Source organism: Ictidomys tridecemlineatus, chromosome 9 (assembly GCF_052094955.1).
Source record: "Ictidomys tridecemlineatus isolate mIctTri1 chromosome 9, mIctTri1.hap1, whole genome shotgun sequence".
Lineage (NCBI taxonomy): Eukaryota > Metazoa > Chordata > Mammalia > Rodentia > Sciuridae > Ictidomys > Ictidomys tridecemlineatus.
The window spans coordinates 60,008,430-60,035,560 of record NC_135485.1 but is presented as its reverse complement, the minus strand read 5'-3'; the positions used below and the strand labels follow the sequence as shown (position 1 = coordinate 60,035,560).

Genomic DNA, 27,131 nt, shown 5'->3' with positions numbered 1-27,131 from the left:
AAGATTAGAAAATTCTTTTTTTTTAAATATTTTTTTAGTTGTCAGTTATTTATTTTTATGTGGTACTGAGAATCAAACCCAGTGCCTCACACATGCTAGGCAAGCACTCTACCACTGAGCCACAACCCAGCCCCAGAAACTTATTTTCTTTTAATATCAAAATAGTACAATCAGTATTAATTTATTTCTACATTCCTTCTAGGACAACTAAACTACCTCGGATCTAGCCACCAAATATGGCATATCCTTGCAGTAGTGATGTTATATTGGTGGCATCAGTCAACAGTATATGTCATGCAGTACAGACATAGCAAGCCTTGTCCTGACTATGTTTCACATTTGTGAAGAATTCAGGTATGGCCACCTGGTGAATTCAGTTGTTAAGCAATATAAAATGGGGACTTGTATACCCCACTATTTCTAAGGTTCCCTTTCATCTTTTTCTTTTTCTTCTTGTTTAAGGTATCATGGGTAATGCTTTATAAAAATGGAAAAATATACCTAGGGATCTGTAGTAATAACTGCTTTGTAGACCCTTAAAACTACTAATTTGCTGCTTATATAGAAAATGAGAATTAGTTGGTGATCATAACAAATAATCTGAATGGTAAGAATGAATGTGAAACTATTGTAGAAATAGGATTCAGTTTACTTGACACCAGCTTAATTTCCTTAGGAAGGGCTCATCTCCATTTGAAATGGAGTCATCCTGCGTGATTACTTTAATAGAAGATATTTTCGTTAAATCATCAAATTTAAGTGCCTAATCAAGGTGAGGTTTGTTACAGCCTATGTTTAATACAAGCTAAGATAGTGATTTTGAGTAATCATAGCCTTTAAATACATGGTTTGTGAAAATCTGGCACTTAAAATATTATTTCCTTTAGCCACAGGTTCTGAAACATTAGGAATTTTCAATTCGTCAGAACAAGAGTTCTTCTTTAGGGGAGGTATTAAAAAGAGGAAATGAACATGCAATGTTACTTTTTATCAGAGAAGAATCACATTAGAAACTAAGGACGTGATTAAGCAACAAATGCCATGATCTAATAATCAAATCATTACTCAAGCCTTTTAATTCCAGAGTTTATTTAATTCCATATCATAATTGAATTCTTGCGAGTGGATTATAGAAGATTTTGATCCCAAAATTCTAAAAGAAATTTGATGATGAGGACTCCTAGCTATATGGGTGCTACTTTCAAGGCCATAAGATTTACATGGCCCTGATTTGACCCGGAACTGAACCTTAAGCCTTAGAATAAAGTCATGCTGATGCCCCACTTGATGAGGACTGTGCTTTAGTCTTCAGCTTATGTGTAAGTTAACATTGCATTGATAAAATGTTTATATTCACCATCTAAAATTTGGACTTGAAACTGGATGCAGCAATGCGTGTCTGTAATCCCAACAACTCGAGAGAGGCTGACACAGGTGGATCACAAGTTTGAGACCAACCTAAGCAATTTAGCAAGGTCCTAAGCACCTTAGTGAGACCCTGTATCAAAATAAAAAATAAAAAGAACAGGGGATATAGATATAGCTCACTGGTAGACTGCCCCTGGGTTCAATCCCCAATACCAAAAAAATTAAAAATGAATACAGTTTGGACTTGAAGCATTAAATTTGTCATTGTTTATACTTAAAAAAATAGTTTTACTAATACAGTTGTTGCCGTTCGTTCATTGATCATTTCATATGCATAAATTAAATCTCTTAAAGCAGACATTCATAAAAATTGTTGTTAGACTATAAATTATTACCAACATTTCTTAATGGGTTGACAAACTGTTTTAAATATTGGTATGTTTTCAAGATAGAACTGACTGGATATCTAAAAAAATGTTCATTGATGTTGAATCTTATTCCCAATATGCCTTTTGTACATTCAGTATTAGAAAAGTTACTTTAATGTGCCTCAGTTTATCCATCTGTAAAATGTTGTTCCTTTCCAGTGTAGTGAGTTTGGAATATACATTTTCTATGTTGGTATCTCAGCAAGGAGAATTTTCTTCTAGTGGGCCCAGTAAGGGCATGCTATATCATACTCATTATTATGGTGGAATGCTATTTTGAAAATGGCTATAGTATCTCATAGACCACAGTGTGATTTATATACTAATAGGAGATTTTGGTGTAAATAGGACATATTTCCCCTAAAACATCCTTTATTGGCTTACATAATACTACTGCTTCTAAATTGACATTTCATCCAAATGAAGTACCCTAAGTAGTTATCATCAAGTTAAAAATGAGGGGAAAGTCCAGTTATTTTAGGTGTGGAATCATTTTTTTCCAATAAAATATTCTAAAAAATAGCCTTTTAATTTTTAAAAAAATTCCCATCTTACATAGTGTATGAATTATGTAATACTTGCCACCCAAATTAATACATTAAAAAAGAGCATATTTTGTTTTTAAATGATTATTTCTTTGAATTTAAAGGGCATACAGGTCTATAGGAAGAATGATTCCTTATTAATACTTAAGTGTTTTCTGAAAATGTTAAATATTGTGAGAAAGCTATCCTCTGATTTTTATCTTTACTATGATGTATTTATTGTAAAGGAATATTCACATGAATGTGGGTTGCTATCAACTATAAATACTTATGTATGTCAGCATTTACTGACCACCTACCATGTGCACAGTACTACTGGTAAAATGTTTTAAGACACTGTTAACATTAAAGAATATTTAAAAGTTGCCTAGAAATCTGAGCCTTGTAATACTGTATATATGTTATTTTTTGTTATTAGTTAATTAAAAGTATAATTTCCAGCTACAATACTAAAAAAGACTACTTTTAATTTTTACCTATGTGTAAATTATAAAAGCTCTTTATCTAGACTTTATAAGTATATTTTAAAATTATTTTTAGCTTTTTTTTAAGTTACCATAGCAATTTTTATAGTTTAGTTAACTCATTTAAGAAAGTTATCTTTCTCTATAAAGCCATTTTCAAATAGCAAGATAGTGCCGGTTTATTTTTGTTTATTACTCTGAGTGCAATTCCGTAAGCTGCATGGTAAAATATGTATTATGTAAATAAACTGGGTTTACTAAATATATTAAGTGCTGCTTGTCATTCTTTTTAATACATAACAGCTTTAAAAATCATATTTTAAAATCAGGAATGAAGAATCAGGGAATAGCTTGTCACATCACATGGCATCCCACCTGGACAGAGTGTACGATTTGAAGATTGTGATTGACTGGCATAAAGCTGTACAGCTCTCCATTTGGCAGGTACCTACTAGAGATATACTTTGCCCTGTACTAACCATCAAGGGGCAAAGCTTGCATTTCTACATTCCTGCCAGTTGCTGAGTAGGTCCATATCCACCCCAAATCATCATTCTTAATTAATTCCATTCCTGCCAAAGAAGTGTGTAAAGAATCAGCTCAGCTATTAGAAGAGAGGCAGAAGTTATCTTTTATCTGCATTGTCACAATAATCATGTTTATACTGAAGAGAGGTATAGATGTTGAGTACTGAGCACCCCTGAAATTTGATACCATTCTTCTGTACAGTAGTAAGATAATGATCAAGAATTGAAACTACCTTAAAAGAACACTTTTTGAAGGGAGATAGAAATAGTATGGTCCACTTATGAAAAGTGAACCTCTGTATACTCACTTGCCTGAAACGAACGGCCACAAAAGCCTTCATCTTGCTCTACAAATGTAGTATTAAACACTACCTAGCATGCATGTGCTCTCAGTTGTGCCAGCCATGTTTTTAACATGTAACAAATACAATTTCAAGAGTTCAAACTTTTAATATGAGAATATTAACTACATTTGAAGCTTAAGCTTGGCTTCCTGAAAAAGGAATTATTCAAACCAAACAGTTCAATTTGCACCATAAGGGGTTAACTATAACAATTTGAACAGTGATACATACAAACTTTTTAATATAACTTTCTCTTCATTTGTGATACTATGGTGTTTTGCATTATTAAGAAGATACAAAAGCCCCTTTTTTCCCCACATAACTTGAAATGAATATTACTACTTCAAAAAAAAAAGTACAAAGTAAGATGAATCTTGTTTTTGGTTGAGAAACTTGTCATAAGCCACCAATCTAGACTCCAGTTTGGGGGATATTACATTATAATACCACAACCTTGACACCAAGCTTTAGTTCACCAACCCCATGTTTTCCTCATTAATGTTCCAAAACTGCTTTTCTGACATAGTCAAAGACCAAAATATTCAAAAGACTTTTAACAATTATATATGTTAGCAGGCTTTTAATAGTTTTTTTAAAAGTAGAAATAATGTAAAAACTATGCCAAACAAGTTATCCTAAAGGTATTTTTAAGGTCTCATGTTTCTGCCGTACCATCATCAGTATAAGTGTCAGTAAGTGATTAAAATAATGGTGCTATATTCTTTTTATTGTAAAAAATTTAGGTCAAATGTATTTTCTTACTTAAATCCTAAAGGCTCCTTAAGAACCGTCTTATTTTTATATTATTTTGCTGGTACACAATAGATGTTTAAAGGTCCATGGTGTAAGTGAAATAACTCAATAGAAGTTTATATCCAATATTTTAATAAGACAATAATGAAAAATTCCAAAGTCACTGATTATAAAGAATAGGTAATCCATTTTTAATTTATTGCATTTAAAGAAAGAAGATTATTAAAAGAGGTATGATAAATACAGTAAGAAAATAACTTCAAATTTCAAACAAAACAAAGTGTATCAGGGACAGAATACAAGAATAAGCAATATAAAGGCAATAAAGTTAGTTAGTGCTTAATTAGATATGGGAGGGGGGATAACCAATCCTGTCTCACAAGTTTCCCAGCTACATTTGAGGACTGAAGTTATTTTAGCAAGTATGTTTTACAACTATTAGAAATACAATAATGATGTAATCCGTTTTTTTAAAGGTTAAAGTTATTTGCTTAGTGGTACATAAAAGGCTTCAGAAAATTCAAGTTTAACAAAAAATGGAAGTGTAATCAAAGAAAGTGCACTTAAAGCTGTTTGCCAGCAATTAAAAAAAGTAGCTTCTATACTGCTATTAGATGACTTCTTGATCACAAAAGAGCATAGTAATAAAAACAATTCTCTTTCAAAAGTAGCACTATAAATTTTAAAATAAAACAAACCCCAAGTGACCCTTTGCATTTTTACTTATTTTATTCTTTTAGTGGCTTTTGTAAACCTTCACTAGGAGTGAATGTTCTTTTAGCTATGATTGTGGTTGCAATTCCATTTTTTAAAAATTCACATTAACTCCACAGTAGAGAGATGTGATGTTCATGCATGTGTATATAATTATATCTCAATATATAAAACACCACTGAGAATAAAAGTTCTCAAATAATTATTGTTATTCTCACAGTAGATATGTCATCTCATCCTCACAGTAGACTGTCTATTCAATTATTGGACCTAAAATGATAAGAGTAGTTTTGCTAAAAAGAAAAAAATGAAATTCACTGCACATTCTATATATAAACAAATGTACCCAAACTCCTCAGAACTAGTGATTAAATACACTTGTACCTTCTGACAGTGCTTATGTGAAGTACCAGAACTTAAACTCAGCAGAAGAGCTGAGTAGTAAGAAACTGTTCTGATGAACACCAATGAAGAAGAGTGGATTCCAACTTAGTATGTTCCACCAGCAAAAAGAAAATAGCCTATCACTGTTACACAGTAAACAGGGTAGGACTGAAAGGTTCATGTATCTGCAAATCTAGATGTTATAACTATGCCCAAATACACATACCCAAGGATGGCAAATGAGTGTTACCAAGGATGGCAAATGAGTGTTACCACTTCTGAATAAATATTCTAATCAGTTACATTTCATTTAGCCTGCAACTTCCCTTCCTTCATCTATTTTATATATAAATATATATGTATATTTATGTATAAATATACATATTTATATATATATACCAGTTTTTCTGTTTTAGCAGATACATTCTTCAATGTCATAAAAACTGATCTTTTTAATACTAACATTTTATTGAAGTGATATTAAAATAGTTAGGCAGATGGTCCACTTTTAAAAAGATGATTCAGAATCAACAAGCACTGTTAAAGCTGTTAGGAAACAACTTTGGCCTCAGAATTTTGCTAGCTTCTTGTGTTACTTCCCTTAGTGTGATGTTCAAGTATAGCAGGTTTAGAGTTGTAACTACTTTGCATCCTTAGAAGCACAAGGCATACCAAATAGTAATAGGATTATACTTTTCTTTTAACTTCCTTAAATCAGAACTTGACCACCCCATAACAGAACCAAACTTTTACTGAGTGCTGTGTGCCAGGTACTATGTTAAATGCTACCATGTGCCTTGGGAATTTAATTCTTATTAGGGAATTAACCTGGGCATCAGTTGATTATGGTGGGGAAGATGATCATAGAAAATGGAAAGTATGAATCTCTGCTCCTTGGAAAAATGCCTCTTACTTCAACACAAAGGAATTTTCCCATTTTTATTCCATTGGATTCCCCAATCGAATCCTAATTTTTTCCTCCTACCTACCATCTCACAAGAGGAAAGTCACCAAACTATACTATAATACAAGAATGTAAATATTTTCAGCCAGGGCAGAATTGTTTCCTTGGAAATCTGTCCAACATTATAAGCCAAAGGGTCTCATCACTGTCTGAATCATTTACATTATTCAATGAGCAAAATAAAACTACGTATTTTATGTTTACATCTTAAGGAGACCATATTAGTTTACTACCCTTCTAAAAGATGAGCTAATGAGGACCAAGAGATGGAAGACTAAATAGTCAAAGAACATATTGTGAACACATTATCCAACAGATTTCCTTTTTTAAAAAAAATCTTGATACAAACCTACTGTAGCTCATGAATTTTGTAGTTTAAAAGAATATCTACTTGCACATATGCATTAGCAGTATTAATCAACCTGAGAATCAGAAAAAAAGGTGCAAACATAATATTTGCCTTTGGCACAAGGATAAGTAATTGGTGCAGTCCAGCTCTAGAAGCACAACTGTAAATAGTAATGTAATGCCTGGTCTGCCTCTGCTACATTGTGATTCACATATTGCTTCCACATTCATCAATTTCTATCCATTTTAGCATGTAGAAAGCAATAAAAAATGTGTGGATTAGTTACATATGCTTTGCTTCATTCCAAGTTCAGAACTGTGAAAACAGGCAAATAATTTACCCTAGTGGGGCACTATAATTAAGATAGTCTTTTAAGATTACTCATAAAATTACTCATAAAATACACTTTAATTGGATGCAAAGAGCAACCAAAGAAAGTGCTAGCTGATGAATTTCCATTCCTTTTCATAATTGTTCTAGAAACTTACAAATGTTAATCTGAGAGGGAAGAGTTAATTATAATTTAAAGCTTAGATAGATATTCACATTAATTCATATGTCATTATTATCATTAAACATGATTTCTACAAAATCTCAAGTTTCTAATTAGGATTTATGGTGTAGAAAAAAGGCAATTTGGTAGCTGGGTTCTTTTCACGAGAGACACAATCAGCTAGCAGAATTAAGATGCTAGTCCCTCATCATCTAATACCTTATATCCATATTAAGATCTGGTGTGTTAGTGCAGAGGTACTCGTAGCAGGATGCACAAGTCCTGCCTATAAGGCTTTGAGGGTGTCATTGTTCTGTGCACTTTATTAAAATTACTCCACTGTCTTAACCTAAGTAAAATAACTGTTGCTCATGACTTGGGGAATATTGATGAAGGTGGTAATTTAACAAAGTACATTATGAAATACAACATGATTTACATTGTAAACATCTTAAAAATTCAGGGGTTCAGCCACATTTGTTTTTCCTGAAATAAAATTTCTATATAACCCTTGTCCTCACTCCCAGTTTTTTTATTTTTTATTTTTTGTTTGTTTTTCAATTATCTGCTTCCTTAGGGACATGATAAAAAGTTTTTGGCAAGAAGCCATTTGAAAACAATAGTGTTTCTAAAGTATTCAATGTTTTTTTGTTCTTACATAACATTCATGTCTTCTACATTTTTCAAATGCCAGATATGTCTCTTTACAGTTTTGCTCTAGGTTTCAATTAGATACTCCATATTTCTAAAATTTAATTGACAAAAATTATATATATTTATCATGTACATGTTTCAAAATTTGTATACATTGTAGAAGAGCTAAATTGAACTAATTAACATACATTATTTCACATAATTATCATAAGATATCCCATATTAATGGCACTTATTTTTTAAAATAAACAGAGTTTTAGGCACAATAGTCAGTTTTTTCTGGCTCTGCTTTGTAGAGAAGCGTGTATGAACTAAAGTCTCTACACTCTCCAGATAAGATCCTCCTAATTCTTAAGGAGAGCTAGATTGCTTGTTTATTTTCTGTGTGAAAATTAGAAGAGACCATAAAATTCATAAACACAATCAATGTATGTACAAAGGAGCCTAGTTTTAAATGCTGGATCTGGAATGAGCCTGGGATATGCACATAAGTGACACTGTGATGTCAAAAATAATGATACAGCTTTACTGTCCCTTCTCAGTGTCTACACACCTGGAATGGAAAGGTGCCATGTGCTTTCATTGGAAGTACCACACTTTGCATTTCCATACTGTGATGTCAGTAGCAGAAACGCTTGGGTGCAGCTTTCAATTTAGCTCCCTTTTCTGCTTTGAAGAGGCATCAAGTTACTACCCTGTAGAGATACTTCCTTTTTCTATTTGGTTTATTTAAAAATCACCTATTCTCACTGACCTGTAAGAATGAATGATATAAAGAGCTATACAAATAAATTTTCTTCAAATTCATAAAACTATTCATACTTTTTTGAAACAGGAATAAATGCCAAGAATCCATCAGAAGTATCTACTGTTTAGAAGGAAATGGAGCAGCACCAAATGGGTCTAATTCAACTGGTTGGGACTGTTGGGACTGATGTGGCGGGATGCTTTGCACCACAAGTTCTGTAAAGGGCACTGCACCAAAGTCATCCATTTTCAACGCATCTGCACCATGGAATGACCCATGTAGTGAATTCTGTCTTGGCCGCCCAGGCAGGACAGTATTGTGATCAGCACAGATGTCACTCAGGCCCTGATGTGGCTGGTGCCATGATAGGTCTGGAGGATGGAAGGGCTTGGCACCAAAGGGATCCAACAGACTCTCCTCTGGTTGTAGGACACTTCCTCTGTCTTTCCCATCAGTCAGTGCAACACTGATATTCTCTTTGGAGTCTGAGATGGTTAAAAATTCATTGCTGCTTTGAGAGTCTCTGCGGCCCACTTTCTTGTGCCTGCGAGCTCTCTCTGGAGTGCGGTAGGTAGGCTTCAATGTCTTCTTCACGCTAGTTGGTGTGCCGTGATGCCGCTTCCCGTTACTTTTGGACATATCCTGCTTTGTGCGTCTCTGGCGAGAGGACAGTTTCTGTAAACTGCGCTGTTTGACTTTTTGCTGCTGACTTCCGGTTATCTCCTCAAAGGGCACAAGCCCAAAAAGGTCCTCCTTACTTTCGCTTTTACTTGTTGATGTGGGAAAAGGATGAAAAGGAGTGGAACCAAATATATCTACACTTTTGGGACAACCAGGAATAGCATGTGCCTCAGACCCCACTACAGGGCAGTCCTGGACATTCACCTTCTTGCTGAAGGGTGCTTTAGTGAAGACATCAAATTCCTCTTGCTCTAGTCCCACAGTAGGAAACATCTGTCCAGAAAGGTTCTTTTCATCCTCTCCTTGCTGGGGCTGTTGAGCACGCACTGCGGAGAAGGGAACAGCACCAAATACATCAAATTCCTGTTTGGGAGTCTCCCTCCCAACATCAGAGCATACATGGGTTAGGGTGAGGAGTGCTGCATTAGGATCTTGGGTTGGTCCACTGCCAGATTTGTCTCTGTAGACAGGGCTCACACTTCTGTACTTTGCTTTGGCCTGCTCATACTCAGAATCAGAGCTGTGTTTCTCTTCTTCTTCCTCATCTTCAGAGTCCATGAGGAGAGGCCTGTGACCCAGATTTTCTGGTTCAGTATCATCATCATTACAATCTCCTTGTTCTCCAGGAACTTCTTCATCGTCTTGCTCTTCCTCTTCACTACTCTTAGGAGAAGGGGGATCTGACTCAAAATCACTTTCAGAGTCATCATTCCCCTTTTGTACATGACCCCGTACTGATAAATTCTCTGAGGTTTTCTTTCCAACCCGCTGATCTTTAGATACTGGACTTGCTTTTCCATTCTTGATAGGGTTTCTGGTGCTATTTTCTTGATTCATGGATGGATATTCACCTTTCTTTTCAGGAGAACCTGCAGGTTCAAATAAAAAATATTATAGCCTTCCTGTACATTTCAAACTCCATTTTCATGAAGCATATAATCCCTCATACCAATTACCTCAGAGGAAAAAATAATGTTGTCAAGTCTTTGTCACTGTCCTCAGCTACATGGTTAGGTCCTTATTGCAGTTATACATACTTGTCTCTGGTCTCTATGTCACAGACCCTCATTGATTTTACTTATAGCACCCAGACTAAGACCCTGAAGATAAAAAGGCAAAAAAGTTTTTTCTCACCACCACTGATGTAAGATTAGAAACCAAACAACACTGAGTTTATATTTCAACTTTTTTGTTTTCTCATAGAAATCAATACATTTCTATAGGCATGGATACCTTGTCTGTTTAGTTATGTTTCACTAATTTTTTTCAAATCAGCATTTTGACTTTTACATATCAATTTTGTTTTATGCCATACTGAGGATTGAACCTAGGGATACTCTACCACTGGGCTATATCCTTTTTGAGACCCTGTCTCAAAAAGGGTCTCACTAAATTGGTCAGGCTGGCCTTGAACTTGCATTCCTCCTGTCTCAGACTCCCAAGTCACTGAGATTACAGGTGTGCACTACTGCACCTGGTTTAAATCAGTATCTTCTGAGTTAACTTAGCGTGAGTGCATCCTTCATAGTCTAATCATAGCCTAATCAAAGCTAAGGACCAAAATGTATCAAAAATGCTCTTCCTTTAATTACAGTATCCATTGTACTAGACATTCCATTAAAGGCTATCTTTAAAACAACTGTAAACTATCAGTAGGCTAACTATCAGTGATAGGCAATTAAATTTCACCAAGTATAGAGCTTTAAAATCTATATTGTATTTAGAAAAGAAATATAGTTTATTAGTATACTGAATTGATTTTACCAGAGGTAGCAGTCAATTTGTCATACATACTCATCCCTTCCCTTCAGGACCAAATATTTTCAAAACAATTAGATGAGGTTGGGAGTACAGTCTGTCATCACAAGAACGGGTTAGCTTGTGATGGAGGAGGGACCATTACTTCGTCATCATTAACATGGTGATCTCTGGCATATGGTACCTCTGGGTTATCTTCTTTTTTTAAAGTCAGCACTATCATCTTCCTACAACTGTGTAAGCCTTGTCTTTCACTAACATCTGCTTAAAATATGTGTCTTCCCTAGAGTTCAATCCTTGGATGTGTTTCTCCCTCTGTGGCTTCTCTCTGGCGTTTTAACTACTTGTATGTTGACTACAAAATATACTAATAGCTTTTGGCTGAGTTGTATTTTCCTAACCCAGATCTTACTCATGAATTATAGATGCAGATCTCTAGTAAGTACCATGAATACCTATCAGAATATGTATCCTACCATTACCCTCAAACTCAAACATTTCAAAAGGGACCATCTTTTTTGTTAAGGTATTCTTCACCAGCAGTTCTCTTTAGTGGACAGCACTTCCATGTACGTAGGTTCCTCAGACCAGAAGAAATCTGAAAATCATCTCTCCAGTGTGTGCCTGTGGTTTTTAAATCTCCTGAATTTCCCTTTCCTCCCTTTTCCACTTGTCTATTCACTCATTATTTCTTGTCTAGAAACTAAGCCTCTAAACTTGCTTCTTTGCCATGATTTTCATAGTCCCCAAATGGCTCCTTTACCTTGTCACCATAATAAATTTTTTTTTTTCTGAAAAACTAATCCCATGGCTCTTTGCCTAAAATCTTCCAGTGGCTGTTTGAAGTGGAACCCTTAGCATAATGCAGGGTTCTCTATTTAGGTTCTGTTTTGCCAAATCTATAGTTTAACACCCTGTGTTTCTCATGTTATTCTTTATTACAGCCTACTCAAACTCAGGAACCAAATGGCTATCCACCCTCTTAGGAATATAATATACTTGTGAAATAACCTGTAATACTCTCCTATCTTAACATCTTGTTCCCACTGCACTTTAATATGAATATTCTACCACTGCCTCATGAAGGTGGCTATGTTTCAAGACCCAGCCCAAATCATAGCCCTTCAGAGCCACCCCTTAAAAAAATACAATTTTGTATTTGGTGTGCCTGATGAAACCTAGTATAAGCCTTAATTGTAATATCTACTCCACTGAACTGCAAATGTATTCATCTCTACCCTAGCACTGACTGAATCAATATGTATTAAAATGAAGCACTGACTACTGTGAGTTCAACTATATTCAGAATATAATAAGAGAAGTTACAAGAAATATGAAGGAATAAAAATAAACGCTACATCTGTGGATATTTTCAGCTCAGAATTCAGTCACTTGCATTTTATTTCATTCAGTGCTTTGAAATGACAAAGTAGGGAGGATGGGTGCATAAGTCTACCATGGGCAGTCAGTGAAGGACTGCACAATGAGAAAGAGCCAGCTATGCAAAGGATAAGGTGTCATTACTCTTTATCTGGAGCGGATTCCAGCTCCACATTGGTGGGACTATAAATGGGCTGGTGTGGTTGAAGCACAGTGAGCAAGGAGGCCACTGTACAAAATGAAGTAGGAAAGAATGGAAAAGAATAGAATTGTGTAGGTCCCTGTATGCCTTGAATAAGACGATTAAAAAGCTTTAAAATGTGTGTCAGGATGAGAATTATATTCCAAAAAGATGACATGTAGAAAAGTAAAATGAAGTGGAAAAGGTGTGTATGTGTAGAGGAGGCATCAGGGAAAAGAAAATTGCAGTAATTCCAGTTAAAGATTATGTTAGCTTTGATGACAATAGCAGAAGGGTAGATAACAAAATTTTTTTTAAAAATAACAAAATATACATTCTACTGTCATGTATAACTAAAAAAAGTGCAAGAGTCAGAGTGAAGAGAAAAATTCAGGAAAGATGGCAATACCATTAACATACAAAGAGTAAGTAAGAAATAAGTTGAACTGGGGATATATATCATTATATCATATATAATGATATATAACTTGGTGAATGAGTGTTCGCCTAACATGGGCTTTCCCTGGGTACAATCCCCAGCATTGAAAAAAATTTTTTTTTCCTAAAGAAGCTGGGAAGTAGAGATAATAAAAATTTCATTTTGGACACATTAAATGTGTAAATCATTTGACATGCAGTTAAGGATAAAGCAGATACCCACGGCTTCAGCCCGTTTAGTGTTTAAAGAAAATAGATTTGGATATTATCACCATGTAGAGAGAGTCACAGACTAAAGGACATCACCTAAAAACTGAGCCCCAGGGTGCAAAACATTCACAAGTCGGTAGAAGAGGAAACTGCAAAGTGAATTGACAAGTACCAGTCTAAGAGGACTAAGCCCATGCAAGTGCAATGTCATGGAAGCCAATAGAGAAGACAGTTTCCAGGAGAGATGAGAGACAACAGAGCCAGAAGGTGCAAAGAGCTACACTAAACTGAAAACAGAATATGGCCATTGATCTTTAGAGGTTTATTGGCAACCTTGACCTTGGTAGTGCTAGTAAAGACTGAGTGGGAGACAAGATTATGGAAAATTCCATCAGGTTATACTTAAATAGAAATATAACCTGCCAATTCTTTAAAATCAGTTAAGAGCTATATGCTACCTTTTATCCTAACAGAGTAGGACCAAATCAAATACATTCTTAAGTTTGACTATTCTCCCATACAGCATACTTCTGATATTAAAAAACAAAAATTACTTTTAGATTGAGTAGAATTTATTTTCATGGATTATTAACTCAAAATATGTATGGTTCCAGGAAACTCCCAGTCATCACTCATAGACTATTTCTGCTAAAAAACATTTTATCTTATTACCTCAAGCTACTGAATAACTTAGTAACCTGCTATGCACAACCCTCACCTTTGTTCACGACACCTCCAGTAACATCACAATGTTTCCTAATATACATTTCAAAGAATGCTATTCCTGTAATAAGAAGCAAACAATTCTGTGGTCTCAGGCAACCAAGTCTATGGAATGATGCATTCAATATTCTGCTTCCACCTCACTCACCTGGAATATGCTTGTTAGAGGTGCTAATGAACCCCACACAGAAGAATCTTTAATTTTTATAAAACTAGCATTTCCCAAATTTTCTTCTCTGTGCTTTTAGTTACAGGTAACACCTGTTAACCTTTATAAACAATGATGTACCCAAGCACTTTGGGGAAATGCTTCTCTGGGAGATTTTCCATTTCTAGGGAACTTATTTTATTCCTGAAGATCTTCTGGAACATTTAACGCAGTATAGATATTCCACTTTGCAGAGTGTCCTTCAATTCACCTTTATTATTTTTATAGTTCAATTACAGTCTTCTTAAAATATACTGTTTCCATTACCCAACTAGCCATCTCTTCTTTCCAGAACACACCTGCTGCACTCTTATTCTGACTGCACTGTTATCTTCTCAACATTGCATGAATAGAGATAAAAATATTTGTTGTGAAGTGCCATGCAGATACATTTTTGTAACTGTCAGTGTGGATATAAATTTGTGGTCTTTTTACTTACCATTTAAACATATCTTTTTTAAACATATCTTTCCAATGAAAACATTCCCATTATTCTGATCGGAGCATAATAAAATATTGTATATAACACTTTTAAATATTTATCACTACATTGTTTCTAGTTTTACTGCATTTAAAATAGAACCATGACATTTGTGCACCTTTTTTTTTCCCCTTAAGGAAAAAAACCCTCCCTTTTAGCACTTTGACTTTATCCATTTATTGTTATTTCCTTCTTATGAATAATACACATAAGGAGTATGCATATATATGTGTAGCATAAAAATAACTCAACAATCCTGCCAAAATCATAGCTATTCTAACCTTTCGTCATGCATGCAACAGAATAATAATAGGTTTTATTTCATATTGCTGTTGTGAAGAAAAGACTAAAAACAGTTCATGACACACTATAGGCACCTTATTATCATCATTCTCTCCAGGGAAAAGCTAAATTCAATTATTTCATCCACCACATTCAATAATCTTCTAGTAACTTTTCAGGGCTTAATTAATCTAAATGAGAGGAAATGGGGAGGAGGGAGAAGAGAAGAAGCAACTCTTATCAATAATTCAAGAGAGGCTCAGGTCCACTTTAGAAATGACCAGAAACAAAGTATGCTAACAAATGTATACCCACACCCAAGGATAAATTTTTGATCCTGGAAATTATATCTCTGATTTTTAAATAGCTACATTAGAGAGCACAGTATAAGAAATGAAAAAGAACTAATTTTAAAAAGAGCAAGAAAACACATAGTGATGGCATCTTTGTGGTTTCAGAATAGGTCCCTAAAAAGTATAGGCAACTGATTGATGTAGACAGAATAGTTTTATTTATTATTATCTTCACTTCATAAAACTAAAATATTCATCTAAATTCCTTTGTCTCCCATATTCTCATAGTCCATTACTCTCTACTTCTTCAAATTTTTAGTCCTTCATAAACTTTGTAGTCAAGAGCAATAATAAGGCTCTCTGAAAACATACTTATAACAACTTTAGTGGTAAGCACCATTAAACCAGATTTAAGTCTATTTTGTCAGATCTCTCTAGTACCTCCTGTTAAAAAGAAGATTAAAAAGAAGATTCTGACCTGCCAGAATAATCCTAGATAAGTTTACATTCTGCAGTAAAAGCAATCTATCTAAGCATCCCCTCTTCGTTTTGAAGCTAAAAGACTCAAGAAAGAAATGGTAATTATACAATGAAAAAAAAAATTGTGGGCTGAGGATGCAGCTCAAGCGGTAACGCACTCACCTGGCATGCGCAGGGCACTGGGTTCAATCCTCAGCACCACATAAAAAAAATAAAGATGTTGTGTCCACCGAAAACTAAAAAATATTAAAAATTCTCTTTTTTTGTGTCAATATACAGGCATTCTTCAGTATCTGAAAGGAATTCTTATAGGACCTTTCCCAGATATCAAAATCCTCTTTTATGCTCAAATCCCTTAAATAAAATGATGTAGCATTTGCATATAAGTCACTTCATCCTCCTGTATACCTTAAATCATCTCTAGATGACTTATAATAACACAACATAAATGCTATGTAAAAAGTTGTTTATAACAACTGTATTGTTTAAGGAATGATGACAAGAAAAAAATCTGAACATGTTCAATTCAAATGAACTAGTTTTTAATATTTCTGATCCACAGTTGGTTGAATCCAAGGATGTAGAAGGTCAACTGTATTTTAAGGCTTTTAATCCTGATCTATAGACACAAAAGACGGTCAAAGTGAGTATTACAAGTTAGAAAGTTGGTTTTAGCCATACAATGTATATAGTACTTTAAAATCTGGGCCCTAGCAAAATCCATTTATTTTCCTAAACATAGTCCTGTAATTAAAAAAAAAAGTCAATTATTCCCATTATTTGCTTCTGAAGACAGACTGCTTCTTTTCAGTTGTTAGATTAAATAATACATAATTGATCTACTATGAAACTTAATCAGGATTATCTCACTGCCAAAGTTAATTTCTCAAAAGTATAGCCCTAAATATGTTGCTTTTTAATTCAATATATCATAAATCCTAATAATACAAATCTCAGTGGAGATTATAACAAAAAATGGGTTTTTTCAAGTGAGTGGAAGGGAAGCTATAATACTTAAAATAAGCACTAGGAATGTGTACTTACAGCATAAACAAATGTTTACAATGTGGATCTTATCTCAGTTACATCTTTTCTTTATTAATTCATTTTGGTAACACACTGTAAAATTTCCTATCTTGATCCATTAATTTTTATCTGTGGCTTTAAGCAGAGAATGTCTCTTTCCTTAAACGAAATATAGTAGAATAATGGGGATGGGGTTGTGGTTTAGCGGCAGAGAACTCACCTAGCACATGGGACGTGCTGGGTTTGATAGCACCACATAAAAATAAATAAATAAAATAAAGGTATATTAAAAAAAGAAATATAGTAGAATGATATTTTGATGGGGTGACTTCTATTCAAGTCAATGTTCTTCATTTTGTGTCATAAAACTACAACCTAAAAATTTCAGTTTTTAGTATCTTAGCAAGAAGATACTAAATGAAGTGACAATGAAGTATTTATTAATTTATTCAGTTATTTAATATGCAAATGGTATGAAAAAATCTATGTGATCATTTATCAGCAAATCTTTAAAAAAGGGTTAATCAACTGAGAGCTATTATTTCACTGTTCCCCAAAGACCATCAAGTCAAAACATATTACATATTTTTGTGTGAAAAAACTCAAAATAGTGAATACATTAATATATTCCACGTATATATAAGAAAAGTATATGTAAGAAAAGTATGGGATAAAACTTTAAGGCATCTACTAGGGATATTTGTTTCTATTTTTAAATTTTTCAAGAAAAACATTTTCAAAGATTCAGTATTGTGAATTAAGAATACTAAATGTTCAGAGCCTTCATTTGAAAAATGACACACTTTCAAAACTGGAAGAAACTTTGAAGATTATATAATGAATAATGGTCTAAACCATTTCAAAATGAACTGAAACTTTCACTTGAGGGGACATATCTAACTACCAGAAGCACTTGGACCAGAATGCAGGTCTTAACATCTGGTTTAGAGATCTTTGGATTCTTTACTTCTATTGGACTCCATTATCTGAAATAATAGCAATTCTAGTCTTTTAAGGTTGGTTTTGATGGCTGGAAACAGCCAAAGTTCATTCAAAGCCAAAGACTGAATGAAAATAAGGCAAGTGACTAAGATAATCAATGCAGATTTAAGAAAATTATTAAGAATAGCAAAGGTAGGTTATGAAGTCTTAAATTCTATTTAAGTTAGAAACTCTCAAAGAAATTCCAAGTACTATAAAAAATATTAGAGTAAGTATCACTGAAGTAAATATCAATAGGATCAGTACTTATTTATACATATAAATTCTGATGATTAAAATCATTCTTATTGTTTTACTTTATTTTATATACAGAACAGCAAAACAGTCAATCAAAGCTATGTTTCAATAATCAAGCAATCTCAGAAAAAAACAAGCTAAACAAGTGAGACAACCAATTAGCCATTTGGCAACTATTTAAAAATATATATCATATTTCCCTTCTTTCATCAGTAGAGAATACAAAATGAAAATGCCCTTTGATGACCTGTATTATTTGGAATCATGCCTTATTTAGTATTTGACTCTCTTCATCTGTAAAGTAGGGATAACAATAAACATCTGCCTCACAAATTTGTAGCAGGAATTAAAGTGACAATACATGTAAAGTAGTAGTACCTTGTAGGTACTCATTAAAGGGTCATTATGGTTATTGCTACTATATGATACCAATTACATTATCAGTTTTTAGTTACTCATGGAGTACCTAACTATATACTTCTAATGGTACTAAGAAATGAAACGAGATGGATTAGGAAGTAACACTGTCAAGTGTATAAATGTAGTGCCAACAGCTTTTCATATACTATCTCTCAACTCCCCAGTATTAGGTTCCCACATTTGAGTGAAAATGCTCTGTAAGGTATGCTACAATCTTGCTCAGAGTTCTTCTCTTCCATCTTAATAACTACAGCTTCAAATTTTTCCCTCTTGTTTTCCATGTTGGATCACTGTTATGACTTCCTACCATTTCAAAGATATACATAGTTACCACCCAAATCTCAGTTCTTGACTTTTTCTACTTTTTTCTTTTGGATAATCTTAATCCTATTTCATTGCTTCAACTGTATTTTTAAAGCATAAAACAAGAAGGTATTTCTATACATTTAGTCCAATCTCTCTGAATACATAAGAAATTTAAAGCGGATCAAGTTTAAGGCCATATAACAAAGCCATGGGGATTTCTCTTGCTGCTGACACTAGCTTCAAATTCTTATCTGTAAATTCAAGAATCAACCTAACACTAGGATATTTAACATAGCTTATCATCAACCCTTTACAAAATACAACCATAAATTTGTCATATATATATTATATATATATATATAATGACAAGTAAAAAATTCCAACAGGACAAACAATGTATTGTTTCCATTTTACCAAATAGTACTCTGTAGTATGGTATACTTGAGAATGTTTTACAATGCATAAGGTTAAGTTGTAGAAATATTATAAAGTTTTTATTTAAAAACAAAAAATAATACTCAACTTTACAAGATCCACAGAAGAAAAACATCCAAAAAACCTTAGTTTCCTCTCCTATAAAATAGGGACAATATTGTAACTTACCTGAAAGAATTCAAAATTATAACAATCATTCTTATTTGGTGAAATTTTATTAAATATTGGTGGAGGTATATGTGAGACAAAGATTAGATTACTCAAGTATAGTTTAATAATTAATTCATTCATTGAGATACTGAATGGCATTCAAAGATAAATGAGATAGTACCTAACTTCAAGAAGCTTATCCTTCATTTCAACAGATTCTTAAAATGATTATGTTCACTTATGCACTCAGAATCCCATTATTAATCCTGATTCTACTGATTTGGAAAATGAGTGATCAATTTAATGTTGTTTAAAAACAACAAGGCAGTTCTGAAAAACGAGTTTACCTCATCAAATGGATCTAAGACATAAATTTACCCATTTTATAAGTTTTCCAAAAAGAAAATTTCCAAGTGTTCAAACTTCAAAGATCAAAACAGGGCTCAAACTCAAAAGCCAAATTTTTAGTCAATACTTAAAATGATATTTCTCTGAGTAGGTTTTTATGTATTTGTTATAGTATTCTTTTAAATAAATACTTCATAAGAAAAGTGAGATTCTAGTTAATCCCACACTGAACCTTCCAAAATATGTAGAAAACACAAAGTGAGAGGAGAGAAGCATATATTACATCATACCGTCCTCATCACCCACTCTTCTAATCAGGTTTCCATGTAGAGTAGAGGGCAGTTTTCTTTTAGTTATAAAACAGGTGGTACACTTTTAATCTCGTACAAAGCTTCCAGAAAAAAAAAAAAAAACAGAAAATTTGTTTTGATGTTCTTTTCTTTGCTATCAGATTATAGAGGATCAATGGCTTGAAACTGCTATTGTAATTACATGCCTTCTGTTGTCTCATGACTGAGGGTAAAAAGGAGGGTTGTAAGATTCTAAAGTGTACTTTGAATTGGTAGCATACTGCCAACCATCATTTCCCTGCAGTTTACCATGGTAGGCCCAAGGATTAGTGGATTAAGATTAGGTTTTATCAAAGTCTGTACAATTTCTCTAAAGACACAGTAGGTGACAGGGTTTATAAAAGAAGAGAATTATGGTAGTTGTAAACACAGCTTCCCTCCACCAGACTAAAAATGCCATAAAACTAACATCTCTATTATGTTATGAATAATTGTAGAATTTTATTTAGTTGTAGATGAGGCAATATCTTTATTTTTTTATGTGGTGTTGAGGATAGAATCCAGTGCCTCACACATACGAGGTAAGCACTCAACCACTGAGCTACAATCACAGCCCCATATTATTGTAGATTTCCATCTCAAATAGTTATTTAATGCTTTTGTTTTCCTACTATTCATAGAACAGTTTAGAATCAGAATTGGATTCCTACTGTTGAACTGTGTGACCTTAAGCAAGTCACCAATCTGAGTCTCAGTTTTCACTGTATCTTTACACTAGAATTCAATATTCAGTAACTATTACTGCCAACATCTTAAAATAGGAAAAATTCTTGATATTTAAGAATTATATACTAGAATATAAAGGAATAAACTATATACCTCCTCATGGCTTAATGGCCCAGCATTTGAACCCAAATCTAAAACTTTGATGACTTAATATGGCCTACATGTCAACAGAACTCTCCAAAGGCAATTTTAGAATTTCATAAAGCCTTTTTATGTTTCTGAGATTGTGGGTATTTTTTAAAATTGGATAGTATGCACTATGATATAATTCATAGAGCCACATATCCTATGTTGGTATACAAACTAACAATAATGCAATGCCCTGGTGAGAAGGAAGGAAGTGCGGTTTCCTGGCAGAGAACAAATACCATGCTTTTGATATGGTGTTTATTGGGTATACTATAGTATACTTCAGTAAAAATAGGAATGACCATATTAAACAACAGCCTCACAAACAGATTAACTAGCTAGTATTATCCCCAATTTAAGATAAAGAAACTCTAGAAGTTGGAATATACCCAATAATCAAATGGTTAATCTGTGACAGAACTAAGATTTGAGCCCAGGGTTTTATAATCCCAAAGTCAATGGTCTTTCTGACAAACTACATCAGGTTAGCAATCTGAGACAAAAGGTAAATATAATTCCATGATAATAAAACTATCAATTTATGGAATAAGACATTAAATTTGCATATAGAATCAAATAGGTCCTTGATATAATTATTTGATTTTTGCACACATAGATAATTTTTAAATCTAACTTTTTTTTTTCCATAAAGAAATGTTTAAAAATAAGAGAAGTAAGATTAGTTCATTTTAATAGGTGGTCTACCAAAATGTTATCTTCAGCTAAAAAAGTCTGAAAGTGATATGGTAAACTAAGGCAACAAACAAATCAGAAGATGGTCCTATGTTGCCAAACCAAAGTAGGCCTATTGAGTGTACCAAGTGGGGCATCCAGGAAGCTCCTAAAGAGATAGATAATGCATGCTACAAGAAGGTGTGCTAGACTCTAAATGGTACAGGACCCAGAACCAGTGACATAAGGAGCAGCCCCTCCTCTGAGGAGGGACCTTACTTATGCTATTCCATTAGCTCAGAACACCTTTTCTCCCATTTTTCATCTGGAAAATTCGTATCTTTCATATTTCAAGCATCATATGCTTATTATCAACACCTTAATACCTCCATCATCATTGCTATCCTCCCATACCAGTGTCAGAGGCTCCTTGTGTTTGTTCTTCTGCAGTAGAAATTTTTATACTTTTATCTCTTTGGGGGCTTTATATTGGAAACAACACCACAGAAAGATTTCTGCTCAAGTGCCACCTAACACTGAGAAAGTAATTTAAATCAATGGGAAAAGTTAGCCTTCTTTCCCATTTCATTTCCTAATCTTTCAAAGGGAGATTAAAATCCCAGTGTTCAGCAGGCTCAGCTATTCTTAATCTCCTTGATCTTCTATATCATCATTCTTCTGTATCATTATTTCCCAACTCTTATACATGTACTTTTTCTGTTTGGTGTTCAGCCAGCCATTTTCCTTTGCTGATATATGGTCATAAGCCCTTATTAGAAAAATCTCAACATCAATTGTGATGACCTAGACCCCAAATTACAGGATCCTCCTTGATGCCAAACACTTAAACTTTTAAGTGTTCACATAAGTCACTTACAATTATATCTCTGTTTATAACCTCTGATCTATCCAGATTTTCTACTCCCTTATCCCACAATCATTATGTTACAATAGGCACTTTATGATAAGAAGCCAACGGGTACTTTGGTTTCTCATTCAAGTGCTTATCATCATCCCCAGTGGCCTCATTGCCTTCCCTATACGGCCCCATCTCATTCTACACATGACTTCATCTTGTCTTTCCAGCATCCTTTTCTTCTTCCACATTGCTTCTGCTGATCACACACAATTTTATAATACTTGCCTCTTCTTCTAAACTAACTGCAACCAACCAACAGAAATTATACAGTAAAGGAGACTGACATCCCTGTACCCCAGGTTAACAGCAAGCTAGACTGAAACCTGGGAACCTTATAAATCCACAACAGCTGTCTCATACCCACATATTCCAAACTATCTGACTTCTCAAGCCACTGGCCCTGCCATTATTTTATCTCAGCAGACAACCTTGCCCCATACTTCACAGAAAAAGTAAAGCCACTGAGCATTAATTCTTCTTAATTTAATCACAAACCTTTATAACTATATCCAGTCTCAAGAAGAGAAACTGTCATATCTTGGTAGACACTGATCCTTCCATCTATGTTATTATTGCCATCTCCTTTAGGGCAGTTTGGGGGCTTGGGGGGGTCTTTTTCTTTCTTTTTGTAATTTTTTATAATACTATTCTTTCTTTTTTCCTTTATCTTCAGTCTTTATATATAAAATCTTTCCCTTAATCCTTACCTATCTTTCTCTATTAGTACAGTTGGATGCCTGCAAAGAATAACACACCATTGATATCTTTTTTTAAATTTTTTTTTGTAGTTGTAGATGGACAGAATGCCTTTATTTTATTTGTTAATTTTTATGCGGTGCTGAGGATTGAACCCAGTGCCTCACACATGCTAGGCAAGCGCTTTACCACTTTTGATATCTTAATGTCTTCATCACCCATTCATTTGTCAGTCAGGATTCCAATTACATTATTTTGACCAATATGAAATAATTACTAAATGCTAACTTTAATGGATCGCTTCCAGTCATCTTATTCTCATGAGCATTTTCCAAGGCATGGTTAATCCTCTCTCCCCTTTCCTCAGCTCTCTTCTACTTCTCTTGTCTCTATGGTCCTTTCCCCACCCCATCTCCTCTGTTTTGCCCCTTAAGTGTCATAGGATTACCCTGAATTCACTTCTCAGCATTTTACTCTCTTTGCTCTCTGATGTAAATCTGCCTCTCTGGCCAAGATTTCCGACTTGAAGGCAAGTTCCTTGTGCCTAAATGCCTACTAATAATATTTCAGTGCTGCCGCAGCACACCCACCAAAACTCAAACACAATCTATATGAAACTGAACACTTCCCCTTAACCTACTTTATGTTCTCCCTTTCTAGAAAAGAAACATCACCAATTTCATTAAACCAAAATCCTGATAATCACTTTAGATTTCTTTCTTTCCCTCAATGCCTCTTGTTCCTTCCCATATGATATTAAATGCTATAGATTCTTGCCTCTGTAACATCTCTCAGGCCATTTTTTTAAATTATATAATAAATAATTAAATAAATAAATATTTTTAAAAAGAAAATTTTATATAGAATGACCCTAAATTCCAAATAAATATTTACATATGAAGGTAAAATAAAGGTATTATGGGAACACATCAGAATGTGAATACTATTTATGTCTGTGTAAAGAAATTATACATCAATTTTTTTTCTTTTTTATGTTTTGCTCTACTTTCAATTATCTACTGTTCTTTTTTTTTTTTTTTGGCGGGGCAGTGGGCACAGGGGATTAAACTCAGGGGTGTGCCCAACCACTAAGCCATATCCCCAGACCTATTTTGTATTTTATTTAGAGATAGGATCTCACTGAGTTGCTTAGCACCTTGCTTTTTGCTGAGGCTGGCTTTGAATTCGAGAGCCTCCTGCCTCAGCCTCCTGAGCCACTGGGATTACAGTCATGCATCACCATGCCTGGCAATCTACTATTCTTTTACTATAATGCTTATAATCAAAAACTAAAACTTTTTTTAAGTAAATCAAATCACATACCCTTAGGACTGCTATATTTTATGAGTTGACAAATCCATAATAAGTACTGGAGATCCAATGCATGTTTTCTGCACTTTAACAAGTCTTTAAAAAAATTTTAACCACTAATTAAAATGATCTGAGGTAAAGAAACAAGTTTACTTCTTATTTTCATTATTAATTTCCAATTCATATTGTCCAAGTGATTAAATACACATAAAGTTAATTTCTTACTTGCTGTTAATTTCTGGAGTAATTTTGCTATAGTCCACACTGAGGAGTACTCAGTCTTCCCAACTCTGATTTCAGTCACCTAGTTTATATTCTACTATGTATTCTTTCTAGAATATATATCTAATCAAATTCCTTTCCTGTTTAAAGTCCTCCCATCTCTCTTACCATCTTCGTATATCATAGCCCCTGCCTGCTTCTACAGTTAAATTTCCCCCCCCCTCACCTAATGCTGTCATCCTCAAATGCATGCAGTTCCCTGAACATACTAAATGTCTCTGACCTTTGCTCACAACTATTTTCTCTACTTGAATACCCTGCACTATTTTTTCCTGCAAGTTCACTCAAAGGTATTCTTTTCTTAACATTTACAATAAATAACACCTTTTCCACAAAGCTTTCCTCATTTCCCAATCACAGTTTAGCCAAAACAAGACCCCTATCTCCTTTGTGCGCCTACTGAGTATACATCTATCATAGCACCTTCAATATTTAATTGCACATGGTTTTCATGTCCATCTCTACCTAAATAAACTCTGAGCCTTTACAGGCAAATACTTTAATCTTTATTATAATCCTTTTTAGATTTTTAAGCAAAACCATAAGTAGTAATAGCTTCTAAACTATTAACTTCTGAGACTACACCCACATTAACCAAGTCTGGGAAATTGGAAAGTGGAAGAAATAAGAGGCACCAATGCCATGCAAATTAAAACAGAAGTTTATCTGTACATGGCTGAGCACTTAGTGTAAAAATGCTATGAAAACAAGGCACTAAGTGGAAAGAAAAATAATCAAAAGTTTTAAATACACTAGTCTTAAAAAGTATAAAATTTATGAGTTGGAGGCACAGCTCATTGGTAGAGCGCTTATCTAGCAGTTGCAAGTCCTGTAAGATTATGTCAATTAGTGATGATCTAGCCATATTAGTGTATGAACACTGTGAAGTTTGAAATCATCTTATATTTCTTGGGATACATTTTGTATTTGAGTAACTGTAACTCTGCTAAAATGGTGATAATAAGATTAACAGTGTTTTGTTCTATATTATTCAAAGTTTCATGATATTCTTCATTTTACTTGTATTTTTCTATCTTTTCATTTAAAAATTTCATTTAAAATTTTAATTCAATTATAGCATATTTTTATATACTACTATATAATATTCCTTACTATTATTAAAATAAGCTGCATCAAATTTCATCTACAAAACAGGTCATAACTTAATAATTTGTCTAATACTGGGTGATTTGTATGATTAAATTTACTTCTACAACTAATGCTATATTTAACATTTCTATAGCTGCCTTTTCCCAAAAAACTTTAAATTTCTTTAGAATAAGTTCCCAGAAATAAAAGTTTTTTAAAAAACTCAAAGAACATAAACATTTTATTCTTAAACAACTTTCCAAAAAGTTGTATGATCAGCAAAATATAAGCATAGTAATTTCATTCCATATTTTAAGCATTATATATTTTTCCTGCAAGTCACTCACATGTATTCAAGAATACATGTACACATATATTCATAAATATACACAAACGTGTATATATACATGTATGTGTATCTATCCATATATTTAAAAAATAATACTATATGATTTTAACAGTTCATTTGTACATTTTCTCCCCCCCAAAAAACAATTTATTTAAAACAAAATACTTAAAACAATATATTTGAGGGAAATATCAAAATTCTAAAATTAAACACTGTAAATAAATATGCATTTTCAAATGCTGTACTGAGTATATAAATTGATGTTTTGATTCTGTAGGAATATCTAGCAATTAATAAATTTTGCAAATGCTCATTACTCCTTAAAGAATAATGTTATGTGTCAAATACTAATATATGGGACTATTTAGTAAAGAATCATTCAAAATATTGTCAAACTTCTGTTGAATTTGCAGAAAGTAGAAAAGACATAATGAGATCAAATACAGTGTAACCAAATATTATGAATTAGAAATTAGAAATTCCTGTGCAATTAAAAAGATTTGTAAAAATCAAGTACACATATCACCTGTCTGAAAATGCAAAGTAATAGTTTTTATGATGTTAGGATCTCACTGTACTGTATTCAGCATATTTAATAGAAAACAAGACAAAAATAAACATTTTCTTAAACTACTATTGTCAGACATTTTTCATGCTTCAAAAAATACTTTTCTTATTACTCATTAAAAACCCTATAAGTGAACCAGGGTTGTGGCTCAGTGGTAGAGCACTTGCAGAGCATGTGTGAGGCACTGGGTTCAATCCCAGCACCACATAAAAATAAACAAAATAATGTGTGAGGCACTGGGTTCAATCCCAGCACCACATAAAAAT

The 27,131-nt window shown here is 33.5% G+C and overlaps 2 protein-coding genes across 19 annotated transcripts in view; one reads left to right on the top strand and one right to left on the bottom strand.

Annotated features, from left to right (window-relative positions):
• The window catches only part of Paqr3 (progestin and adipoQ receptor family member 3), a 99,632-nt gene that overhangs the window by 19,937 nt on the left and 52,564 nt on the right, over positions 1-27,131 (top strand). For 5 of the 17 annotated variants that reach the window (XM_005337276.4, XM_040292258.2, XM_040292260.2 and 2 more), the window contains one exon: positions 203-3,071. The exons of 5 other annotated variants lie outside the window; for them this stretch is intronic. In XM_005337276.4, the coding sequence (XP_005337333.1) occupies positions 203-345 (143 nt within the window). In that variant the 3' untranslated portion in view covers positions 346-3,071. Of the gene's footprint in view, positions 1-202; positions 3,072-3,134; positions 3,250-8,822; positions 26,931-27,131 lie in introns of those variants that run through there. 7 more of the 17 variants (XR_013425837.1, XM_078021448.1, XR_005736955.2 and 4 more) reach the window with 6 other exon arrangements.
• Bmp2k (BMP2 inducible kinase) overlaps positions 4,597-27,131 on the bottom strand; it is a 134,567-nt gene continuing 112,032 nt past the window's right edge. For both annotated transcript variants that reach the window (XM_013363745.4, XM_040292252.2), the window contains one exon: positions 4,597-10,285. In XM_013363745.4, coding sequence (XP_013219199.2) covers positions 8,853-10,285 — 1,433 coding nt within the window. In that variant the 3' untranslated portion in view covers positions 4,597-8,852. The remainder of the gene's footprint in view (positions 10,286-27,131) is intronic.